The 12,503-nt window shown below is 42.3% G+C and overlaps 1 protein-coding gene across 2 annotated transcripts in view; it reads right to left on the bottom strand.

Moving 5' to 3' along the window:
• LOC127057570 (uncharacterized) overlaps nt 1–12,503 on the bottom strand; it is a 188,997-nt gene that overhangs the window by 134,116 nt on the left and 42,378 nt on the right. For both annotated transcript variants that reach the window (XM_050966400.1, XM_050966401.1), the window contains exons 10-11: nt 9,138–9,303; nt 4,368–4,547 (exon numbers count right to left, since the gene is read on the bottom strand). In XM_050966400.1, the coding sequence (XP_050822357.1) occupies nt 4,368–4,547; nt 9,138–9,303 (346 nt within the window). The remainder of the gene's footprint in view (nt 1–4,367; nt 4,548–9,137; nt 9,304–12,503) is intronic.

Raw genomic sequence — 12,503 nt, 5'->3', positions numbered from 1 at the left:
GAGTTCTGCACTTCAGGATGGCTATAATGCATGGTGATGGGGGTTGAGTGCAGTGGTCATAGTTTTCAGGGCTGGGTGGTGAAGCTGCAGGTGTTGGAGGCAGCTGGTGGCACAAGAACCCGGATGTTGGGGAAAGTGAGTTGGAGGTGACATAGGGGCACAAGGGAAAGAGTTTTGGGACAAGGGCTGTGGGGTGCGTGGGAAACAGGAACGGTAGTGCTCTGCCTGCATGGCTACGAGCGCCTGGATCAAGTCCTCTTGGAGCTCCATGATGCTTATCAGGCTATCCATGCTTTGCTGCCGGAGTGCCGTGCTTTTGTGCCGGCGCTCCTCATTCTGCTGGAGGATGAGCACTCTCCCTTCGCTCATTTTAGATTCTCGTTAAGGGACTGCTGTATTATTTCATTCAGCATATCTTCTTTGCTTCTACATGGCCTCTTCTTGATTCTTTGCAGCCTCTCGGATAGCGATAACACAGATGGCTGAGATCTCAAGGTTGCATATGTAAAGGCAAAATGCAACACTTAATAGAGACAGCATTGTTCACAACAGACAGAGCAAGGATTCCCACACACTTAAGGGCAGGCACAGTCTACACAATAGCATAATTTGCCCATTGCAAAGAGAGCAGACATAACCCACGGGAGTCCCAAAATTGTGAGTAAGCACAGGGTCAAGGGGGACTGATTGTTTCATGGCCATACTGTTCTCTGGGTTTCTGTGCCTTGGGAAGCGCCAACAGCTGGAGGGGTCCTCTATACTGAACATTGTCCCCACATTTTCCACAGGAGTTTATCCTGGAAGATATCTCGCTGCTGAGGGTGACCTGGGAAGCAAGGGAGGGTCTTCTACTACAATGCGGCTTCCGCCCTGGCCCATATGCAGCTTGCCTGTGTGTAGCAATGGTCCCCCCGTCCCTCACGGCACAGTGGCACAGACATGTTAGCCTGACTGGAATAAGGACCACAGAGGCTCTCCCAAGAAACCTGTGCAGGTGCATTGCCCAAGTTCTGGATGAGACCTTTGAAGAGATCACTGAGGCCAATTACCACAATGTGAGAGAACACATCAATGCCCTATTCTGCATCTAATGAAACCCTAACCATCCTCACTCCAAGAGCCCGCACTGAATAACTTCCTTCCCAAAATAAAAGCCACTTTCTGTGCACCTCTTCTGGTGTTTGTCCTTCTCCAAGCACCAGCCGCCACGACTGGCTACCTTCCTCCTGGCTTGAGAACTGCTCCTGGCTACATGCATCTAGGGATGCCAAGGTGTCTTGCTCCTCCTCAGCACCCTCACTCCCGCTTTCCTCCTCCTCCTCCTGCCTTGTTGAACTGGGCTCTGAAGTGTCCATGGTGGTATTCAGAGTGGAGGTGGGGTCGCCCGCAAGTATCACATCCAGCTCTTTGTAGAAACGGCAGGTCACGAGGGCAGCACTGGAGCGGCAGTTTGCCTCACGGGCTTTGCGGTAGGCATTCCACAGCTCCTCACTTTAACCCTGCACTGCAGTGCGTCCTGGTCACAGCCCCTTTCCATCATGTCCCTTGATATCTGCCTGAAGGTATAATTCCTATGGCTGGAGCGCAGCTGGAACTGGACAGCTTCCTCCCCCCAAAACACTGATGAGGTCCAGCACCTCGCCATTGCTCTATACTGGGGATCGCCTGGAGGCATGGTCACCTGGAAAGATTCGCTGAGAGCACTCCACACCTTGCTGAGCAAACAGGAAGGGGATTTTCAAAATTCCCAGAGAATTTAAAGGGCAGGTCTGAAGGTTGGTCACCTGAGGGCAGGGCAGTAGAGTTCAAAATGATGACCAGAGTGGCTAGAACAGGTATTGTGGGACACTTCTGGAGGCCGATCAGAGCGCATTAACAGACCAGGGTGTCCACACTGGTGCTGTGGCGCTCCAGCGGGGGCACACCAAACGTTATTCCACTCGCCGAGGTGGATTACCAGAAGCACTCTAGCCACGGAGTCCGGGCGCTCTATGTGCCTTGCCAGTGTGGCTGCATCATGAGTTAGAGCACACGAGGCTGCTTTAATGCACTCTAACTTGCAAGAGTAGCCATGCCCTTAAAGGGTTTGCCACTATAGGTCAATTGGCAAACCTTTCCAGGTGTAGACAAGAGCGTACATACCCATAGTTTGCTCTTCTATAAACAATATAACACTTTTTAAATGAAATTTAGTTTGGAACTGTGATGCTGCAAAAGAATCCAAAAGATATAATGCATATTAATTTTAATGTGAAGGCATAGACAATAGAACAAGTGGCGGGAGGGGGACTATTGTCCGATATATGAAAGCTATGTCTCAGTTTGATTATCTATCGATCAAAATGCTACAGAGTAAAATGCTTAGTGGTAAAGGTTTGGGGTTCTGAATGCCGTGGTTGATTAAGTCATTTACCACAATGTTACCATGGTCATTTCCTATACTAAGTATAGAGGAAACCGGAGGAATTTCAGAAACCAATGGACATAGTAACTGTTGGAAAATTACGACTTTTCAATAGCAAGCTCTATCCCTACACTCCCTATACCCGTAAGTTCAACTCCTCATAGGCTGACCCACCTTGCCTTTTTCTTAGCTAAACTGTGGTGTATATACACACACACTGGTGTAGTTCAGGAGTAACTGCAGAGTTAAAATGTGTCAGAAACTGCTGTAACTATGTGAGCTAAAGGAGACTCAGATCCTATTTAATGTAGGATGCTTATGATGAGGCTTGAGACATGATACTCTTTCAACCGTGCATGGATATTAAAGATGACATGGCCATTTTAGTAGAACTGTCCTATGCCAAAAATATCCTCTTCCCCGCACCCATTACACCATATTATTGCTCAGCTGGTGCCTGGCCTGCCCCTCCTGAGGTGACTGCATTTCAGTGGGTCTCAAAAATCAAGCCACTTTTATTTAGGTGCCTTGCTTTGTGTTTGAACATCTTCGCCAGATTCTGTACAGTCCTTTGAGATACTTCAGGACTGTAAATGTAAATTATTATTTTCATGACAAGCTCATGCATGTAACATCAAGGAAAAAGCTCTTCAGTTATTTGAATGGCCTTTTAAAAGAAACCCAGCTTTAGTCAGAAATGCATGTTGAAGAGATTAAGAGGAGTCTGGCTTACTCTCAGGAAATAGTTCCTAATGGTGAGAGCTATTAGACTGTGGAATAGTCCCCCAAGGGAAATGGTGGAAGCCCTATTGTCCGAGTTATTTAAAACCAGACTAAGCACAGCACTAGAAGATACACAGTAGGGAGCAATTCTGCCCTCCCTAGGAAAATGGACTCTATAACCTCATACAACAGATTTTTCCTGCCTGTCTTTCCATCTGCCTTCTACAATTCTATTGCCCACAGCAGCAGTCAAAAAAGTTCAGGAATGAAAATTTTATCTTAAAAGCTCAATTGAAAGTTCCATAAAATAAAACCTGGTGTTTAAATAACTGCTGTAACAGAACTGAGAGTGACAGATTGCTCAGATGATATGAAAAAAATAACTAAAATCAAGTGTGCTTTGTACATTGGGACCTTAACTTCTGGAAGGTGCAAAATACCTTGGCTAGCATAGCAGTTGGGGGTCCTGCTACACTTACTATCTGGTGCACTGTCACTGTGGTCTCTAAGAGTGAGAAAGGAGGAGCCAACTGCTTAGGAGGATGGTGAATCAGAAAGAAGATATTTCTTTAAAGGTGAAGTGCAGTTAAAATGAAGAATCCAGAAATATGGGATGAATTGCTCCCAGTCCAACAGAGAAATCACACGCAATCAACTAACACAATATCATTTCCCCTTTCCTTGGCAGGTCCTTCAACATCATGCCAGTCAACTCCAGTAATGCTGTGACTCTCCAAAGTGCATCATCCTATGATGTCACAGTTACCACTAACTGCATGAAGCCAATCAAAAGAAGGGTCAGGTAAATTATTTCTCGTGTTATCTGTAGTTTTTAAAAGGTTCTTCATTTTATATCCAACAGCTTTTAAAATAATATGTTACAAATAAAATTTTAAAATCTGTAGAAAGGATTTAAAAAGATCCAATACACTTGTGCCTTTTAGACAATTTTCTAAAAGGTTTTTTTGTCTGAATACCCCGAATATCCATGAAAGCAACTCTTTTCCATCCAACAAGCCTCTTTTGGGCATATGTACTACCAAAGACTATAGCTGAAATGAGTAAAAGAACATTTGCTTGTAGATTCAAAGGTATCCATATTTTCACTCCATACTCCATTGCATGTCATTTTCATCATACAGGTTCTTATTTTGATTGTGTCTAAAGGGAGAAAAAGGGAGGGATGGCTGTTTGAAACTTGTCTTTGGGGTTACTCCACTCTTGCCTAAATGACTGTTACCTGGCTGAGTCCTGATTCTTGCAAGGTGCAGTTTCCTCCCAAGTATCCTTCCAGAATACTTGTCACCCTCTGTACTGCAGGCAGAAGGTCACAGGCGCTGTTCGCTGAACAAAAGTGATGCACCAAAGCAGTTATTCCTAGGAAGACACTCTGACTTGCTCCTGGTGACTGCAGCAAAGGCTGTAAATCAAGACAAGAATGACAGGCTGCTTAAAAACTCTACACCTCCTATTTATTATAATACCCCAAGCACTCTGACAGCATGTACAACTTCACAGAGATTTTTACAAGCATTAATTAATTCATTCTTATACACTTTTATGAAGCCACAGAAAATACCCCCCACTTTCAAATACTGACTATTGTGTCTTTGAAAGGTTTTAATAAAAAACATGCTGGGGAGACTCAGAGGAAAACCCCAGATAATATGGAGAAAAATCTATCACTCTCATATGTTTAAGTGAAGACTGAATTAGTATGATCCTTGAGAGGACTCCAGGCCCTTCTATAAAGTGAAATGCATTCCAAGACACTCCCGGTGCTTAGAACACTCACATTGTTTATGTTGCAAAATATACTGCTTGTCCCCATAGCGATGGGCTCTCCAAGTCAAGATTAAGCTGTAGCAAATAGAAGCTTTTGATGCAAAAGTGCTATACAGTGCATGGAGGAGATTAATACAAGTGGCCATTGTCCAGCACTCTCAACAGGGCAGTGCTTTAAATTAAGGATACCAGTGCAGTGAGAACCTAATTTAGATTGGCTATAACATTATCACCTACACTTTTATTGAGGTGTAGCAATAGTGCGGTATTTCATAATGAGTCACATTTTATATTAAGGTTCCACTGATAAATAGCTTATAAAAGACAATAAATGACTATAACAATTTATTAACCATTTATTAGTTTGTTATTGTGTCCAACAGGTTGTTTATGACTAGCAGCACCTACCACAACTGGGGTTCTGGTCTAGGACTAGGTGCTACAATAATACAAAAAATAAACAAACAACCTAAAACACATGTTCGTGTATTACAGATGGTTATATAAGCACATGCTAATCATGTCTGTAATATGCTTACAACACCTATAAATCATTTATTAGCCTTTTATACAAGGAACCTAAATATAAAGTGTGACCCATATATCTTACAGGGCTTTATCCTGCAAACCACTATTCTAGTAATTCTATTGAATTCAATGGGACCAGGACTAATTGAGGCCAAAACAATTGCAAGATTAGGCCTATGGTTATTCACAGTTTGCATCTGTTGTGGCTTGTTTTCTTTTTACACCCCCCCCCCCCCAAATTTTCTCTTCCTGCCACTTTGGCAGCTGCTGTTTGTTTTTTAGATGCAGACAGCTCTATAGGAGAGACACACACCATAAGCTCTCTCGGATAAACCCTACTTTTGTTCTTTCTTGTAAAAGCAGTTGTTATAAATAAATATGATAAATAAATGGTTGCTGTTTGTATATACAAAACCGTAACAGAGCCCCTAGATGTGAATACATATAGGTTAATGCTTGACAGAATGGTCTGTTATTTTTCTCCTAGAAAACAACTGGAGTTTGCAGTCAGCACAGACGATTTTTAAAAGTGCCCTCTAGTAGCAGGTCTCTGTTGCACTCACTGGCAATCAAGCAGTTTCTGATTGTTCTTTATGTAATAAGAGATCAGCCAAGAACTTTTCAAACCTCTCCCAATTTAGCTTTCTAAATAGAAAGTTAAAAGTAGCAACATTGCAAACCCAGATCCAACCAGCAGACTGAGAGCAGCTGTAAGACTCCTGGGAGGAAAGGAGAGAAAGAGCAGCTGGAGAGGGTGGACAGAGGAAGAAGAAATGGAACAGGAAAAGCATCTGGAGGGAGAAGAGGGGGGAGAAGGGCCAGAGGAAGCAAAAGACAGAAAAAAACTGTAGCTGAGGGAGGGAGGGAGATTTTGCACAGAAAGTTATAGTCCTAGCATTCTAACGACACAAACAAGTTCAGCCTCATCTCCTTATGAGGTCAGTGTGTAATGAATTTCTGTGCATCTATCAGAGCTTTTCATTTTGTGCACATCAGTCAATATTTTAACATACCATACAATAAATTTCAATGTGAGCACTTGCATGAGTAAAGAGACACACATGTTTTCAGGAACAGAGCCCATGTGTATACATGGGAACCTACTCTGAACTGTTTGCATTCCATAATCATTAGCAGATTCTTTCCCACTAGACAAACTTGCCATGAATTGTAAACATTTCTCAACTACGTGCATTTTGGAGAAGAGGAGCACTGGAAGCTAAGTGGGTCCAAGGCAAAACTATGTTTCTATTTGTCCCATAAAGCTGTAGTCAAACCCCATATTTCCATACACCATGAAGTAAACATGATTCTGTTGAAAATCCCATAATTTAAGTGATGACCCAGAAGACTAAATGAGCTGGATATGAATTATCTCAAGAAGGAATTCTGGAAAGCCTTCAAAGTTCTGGCAGCCATCGCTTTATTATCGTGGCCTGTAATTGTTTGATAGGAAACAGCAAGTTGTGAGAAGGATTCTTCAGGAGTATGACCAGTCAGTGGGCCCTTTGTTGCCAAGCCAAATAGCCTCATGCAGTTATTTTACTCTGTTTAAAAATAATTTGCAATTGCTGACTTTCCCTCAAACTGATCGCAGGCTTTTCAAACACAGTAAGCTACAGAAGTAGCCATTAAGCTATCCCCACCTGAAACGGAACAGGACAACCTCAGGAACAATGTACCAGGTCCAAGTTCTCACGCACTGGGCACAGATAAATCAGAAAGTCACAATCCCCCTGCATAAACCCAGCAAGAAAATTCTGCTGTAAGTCAGGGCCATTGCCTCCTGAACCATTAGGTTTCCTCACACCATTAAAGGCAAGAAATAGAATTTCCTTCCTTCCTCCCTTCAATGGCTATGAGATACAACACACACACACACGGAGCCAGTTTCCAGGGTACCCCAATGACAAGCAGCCTATAATTTCTACTCTTTGGTCTGATGCTGGCTGTGGACAGAAGGATCTGTGCAAGTTTTTCCTGTCTGCCTCCACATGCTCCATCTGGCCTGGATGTTGCTTTCTCCACCAGAGTATTTGGGATTCATTATAGCTGAAAACTGGAATAAGTCCCATGGGACTTTTGTGTCCTGACTAAATGAGTCAGGAAAAAATGTCAATGGGCAAGAAATGCTAAGCCCACGTCCAGACTAACCCGCGGCATCGGCGGGTTAAAATCGATTGCTCGGGGATCGATATATCGCGTCTAGTCTGGACGCGATGTATCGATCCCCGAGCGCGCTTACATCGATTCCGGAACTCCATCAACCCAAACGGAGTTCCGGAATTAACAGGGAGAGCCGCGGACATCGATGCCACGCCGTCCAGACGAGTGAGTACCTCGATTTTAGAAATTCGACTTCAGTTACGTTATTCACGTAGCTGAAGTTGCGTATCTAAAATCGATTTTAAAACCGTAGTCTGGACGTGGCCTAAGGGTATAACATGTCCCATTGCTTCCCTTCCTATGCCTAGTCCCCTGTTCACTGCAGGGCTGTGGAAGAATGGCCATTTTTTCACAGATAAGTTTGGGACATTTTGTACCTTGGTCAGAATTTGGTCTACTATTTATTTTATCCATCAGTCTTATTATTACCTTGTTTTCCAATCACTAAAAAAACCAAATCACAAGTAATGCTGCTGAGGCAGAGGAAACTAAGTGAGAATTGCCCAGTATGCTGCAATAGCTCTCTCTCCTTTTTACAAACACCCACCCACCTCTATTCATGATCCCAGAGTAGAAATATTACAAGACAGGTTGCTCATTCCAGTCTGCACAGATGTAGGAAGTACTTGGAATCTTGCAAACACATTGCCAGTTTGCTCAGTTTTTAGCTCAGTCCTGAGCTCAATTTTGCATACCCAAGAAATCTGGTTACTTCTTCAGAGAAGCACAAAAACGGAACCAAATCTTTTGAGGCCCTCCCGTCACTAAAAAAAAGCCCATTTACAGTAGTTTCCATAATAGCGTCCTGCAGAAGGTGAAGCCCAAAGAAGAGGGCACTGTGCAAATGTAAAAACCATAGACCAGTAGAGCCCTTTAAGGCGTATGTATAATTCCCTGTATCCTTTCCTCCAAATCTTGGAAAATGATACATGAAAGGTGATGAATGCCATTCTGAGCTGAAATGCATGGTGTACATCATAATCCACATAGGGACTGTATTACATGTTACCTTAGGGGAAAACCACATTGTGAAAATGTGAATACTCAGCACATATAATCAACTAACAAGTCAAAATCTGAAAAGCAGCTGTAGGCCTGGAATGTCTGCAGGTGTTAATTATAATACTCCTGAAAAGTTGCTGAATTGACAGCATTGGAGAATGAAGCCCTCTATCCAAAAAACAGGGACAGCAGAATGTGCAATAGTATCAGCTTCCTCACACTGTCCTGCCTTTGAACCTCTACCTTGACCTTCAGAGAGCACCCTCGAGGGGCCATTTGAGTCTCTTCCCTTCTATCTCTACACTGGCGGTTTAAATTAAACTCCAGTAATTAAAGGCCGTTTGCACCCTCTGTTGGAGTCTTACATGAAATGAGCTGGTAGTTTCGGTCCACTCCCGAACACATCACTAAAATCACCTCCAGAAGCAGAGTTTCATGTAAATCTGAGTGTGAGTGAGACTAATAGTCTAAATGCCAAGACTAGGAACCAGTTGGTTTTAATGATAAAATGAAAAACCAGTCTGCTTACAGCAAGAGAGTCGACCATGCCTGTGGTGGGCTCAGGAATGAATGACAATGACCAAAGGAAAGATTCCATTTTGTCATCCTCCACTTCTTTTGCAACAATAATTTCTTTCATCAGTACAACACAGGCCTCTGTAGCACACGACGGGAGAGCATCTACTAGTGGCTGCCTGAAACACAAGAGAAAAACGTCAAAACCTACATGAACTGAAGTACCTAAGAGTCAAAGAATATTTGCCTTCTGTCTTCCTGAAACTGAGGTTGCTTCAATGGAAGTAAAAGCCCACTAAAAAACTAAGTGGCATATCCTGACCCTACAAAAGTCACTGGGAGGTTTGGCATCTATTTCAATGGGTGCAGCACTGGACCTCCTAGGACAAGATTTTCAAATGTGACTAGTGAATCTGGGCATCCCAAGTTTTTGTGTCTCCTCAAGGGACTTGATTTTCAAGAAAAGACTCAGCGTCCCTCTCTCAAAAATAGATCCTTCTAAGACACTGGTTCTCAAACTTTTGTACTGGTGACCCTTTTCACATAGCAAGCCTCTGAGTGCGACCGCCCAATAAGTTAAAAATACTTTTTTAAATATTTAACGCCATAATAAATGCTGGAGGCAGAGCGGGGTTTGGGGTGGAGGCTGACAGCTCGCGACCGCCCATGTAATAACCTCATGACCTCCTGAGGGGTCCCGGACCCCAGTTTGAGAACCTCTGCTCTAAGATGTCTCAAATTGGGCACCTAAAGACTGAAATGTCATAAATCTTAGTCATTTAAATCTGCAATTCAGAATTACGTCACTTGGGAAAACTGAAAAAAAGCATTTATATAGCAGAAGAAGAATGTCCACACAGGGAGCTATACTGGTGTAGCTATACTGGTATAATTGGTAAGACTTTCCCATGTAGATAAAGCCTTAGACTACTATGGGAAGATGACGACCTGCAGTTGTGATTTTTCTCTGAAGACTAATGTAGCTATTTGTCAGCATGAGAGAAATTAAGTAATTTAGGGTTTTTATTATAACTAATATAGAGTTAATTTTGTGTCAAGTGAAGCATGAACCATTGTTATAAATCCAGAGCAGCTCTAGATAATATTTTGGCCTGAAAACACTTTAAATGCCTGTTTCTCTGCTTGCAGTTCTCAATATATTTACTTGTATTTGCTAGAAAAGCCCACATTGTTGAAAGGAGGAAAAAAAACAAGATTATAGGCCTGACCCCACTTTTACTGAAGTTGAGGGACAAACTAATTGACCACAATAGTGTAGAACTAACTAAGCCTTATCAGGTTTCAGAGTAGCAGCCGTGTTAGTCTGTATCCACAAAAAGAACGGGAGTACTTGTGGCACCTTAGAGACAAACAAATTTATTTCAGCATGAGCTTTCGTGAGCTACAGCTCACTTCTTTGGATGCATAGAATGGAACACACAAACAGGAGATATTTATACATACAGAGAACATGAAAAGGTGGAAGTATGCATACCAACAGGAAGAGTCTAATCAATTGAGATGAGCTATCAGCAGCAGGAGAAAAAAAACCTTTTGAAGTGATAATTAAGATGACCCATAGAAGGTGTGAGGAGAATTTAACATAGGGAAATATATTCAATTAGTGGGTGAGGACAAAGCCTGGTGGTTGAACTTTGTGACTTTGACAGAGCCAGAAGAGTACCCAGAAGTCACTACTACAGGACAGGCCCAACAAAGAAAATAACAGAACGCCACTAGCCATCACCTACATCCTCCAACTAAAACCTTTCCAGTGCATCATCAAAAATCTACAACCTATCCCGAAAGATGATCCCTCACTCTCACAGATCTTGGGAGACAGGCCAGTCCTTGCTTATAGACAGCCTGCCAACCTGAAGCAAATACTCACCAGCAACCGCACACCATACAACATAAACACTAACCCAGGAACCTATCCTTGCAACAAAGCCCGATGCCAGCTCTGTCCACATATCTATTCAAGTGACACCATCACAGGACCTAATCACATCAGCCACATCATAAGGGGCTTGTTCACCTGCACATCTACCAACGTGATATATCCCATCATGTGCCAGCAATGCCCCTCTGCCATGTACATTGGCCAAACCGGACAGTCTCTACGCAAAAGAATAAATGGACACAAATCTGACATCAGGAATCATAACATTCAAAAACCAATGGGAGAACACTTCAACCTCTCTAACCACTCAGTGACAGACTTGAAGGTGGCAATTTTGTAGCAAAAAACTTCAAAAACAGGCTACAAAGAGAGAATGCTGAACTCGAATTAATATGCAAATTAGATACAATTAACTCGGGCTTAAACAGACTGGGAATGGTTGGGTCATTACACTAATTGAATCTATTTCCCTATGTTAAGTTCTCCTCACACCTTCTTTGGTTTTATCACTTCAAAGGTTTTTTTTCTCCTGATAATGTTAGCTCATCTCAATTGATTAGACTCTTCCTGTTGGTATGCATACTTCCACCTTTTCATGTTCTCTGTATGTATAAATATCTCCTGCTTGTGTGTTCCATTCTATGCAACCAAAGAAGTGAGCTGTAGCTCACGAAAGCTCATGCTGAAATAAATTTGTTAGTCTCTAAGGTGCCACAAATACTTCTGTTCTTTAAGCCTTATCAAAGATCCAAACCCTCAGATCTGAACCAGCCCCAATATCAGAGATGTTTGGATCTTGATCTAAATGTTCTGAGTGAGGCCCAACTCTAGATTATATCAAAGAAATAATTTCCATCTAAAAGTTTCTTCAACCAAAACTGGGAAAGCATTTTCAACCACATTTTTGTGGACTTTAGTTGAGGGTGTTTTTTAGTCAGCTTTGGAAAGGCTAGAAAGGGATTTTTGACCTTCCGTGCATGCAGTCAGCATTGTTGGTGAAAGAACATTCCATTAGGAAGGATATAATTTTAGTGTTAGGTAAACTGGTCTGGATCAGTTAAGAACAGATCAAAATTTTTGCAAAAAAGAATCCAAAAGTTCTGTTCACTTTTAAAATTACTTTTCTTTTTCACCTTCCTCTGCTATTCTCCTGGTATTTCTGATAGGACTGAAAGGAGGAAATGGCAGAAATCTCATAAGAAAACCTTTTAATAAGGTCTCCTCCAGACCAATTTTGCAGCCTCAAAAGGTTTGATCATGTTGAGTTAAGCATCTGTTTTGTACTTACCTTGAACTAGACCAAACCTCAGAACTTTTTAATGTGCCCACAACAATAATAATTTGACAATGTCCAGGTATTCCTGATTTCACCAAGGTAGGATTCTCCTTGCCCTGATTCCAACCAACATGTATGAATAATTTCCAGATTGTTTGGTTTATACTAACTGAGGAGGCATAACTGGACAAGACACATAA

The sequence above is a fragment of the Gopherus flavomarginatus genome, chromosome 9 (assembly GCF_025201925.1).
Source record: "Gopherus flavomarginatus isolate rGopFla2 chromosome 9, rGopFla2.mat.asm, whole genome shotgun sequence".
Taxonomy (NCBI): Eukaryota; Metazoa; Chordata; order Testudines; family Testudinidae; genus Gopherus; species Gopherus flavomarginatus.
Note: the sequence above shows the minus strand (reverse complement) of the source record. Positions and strands in the feature narration are given on the sequence as shown.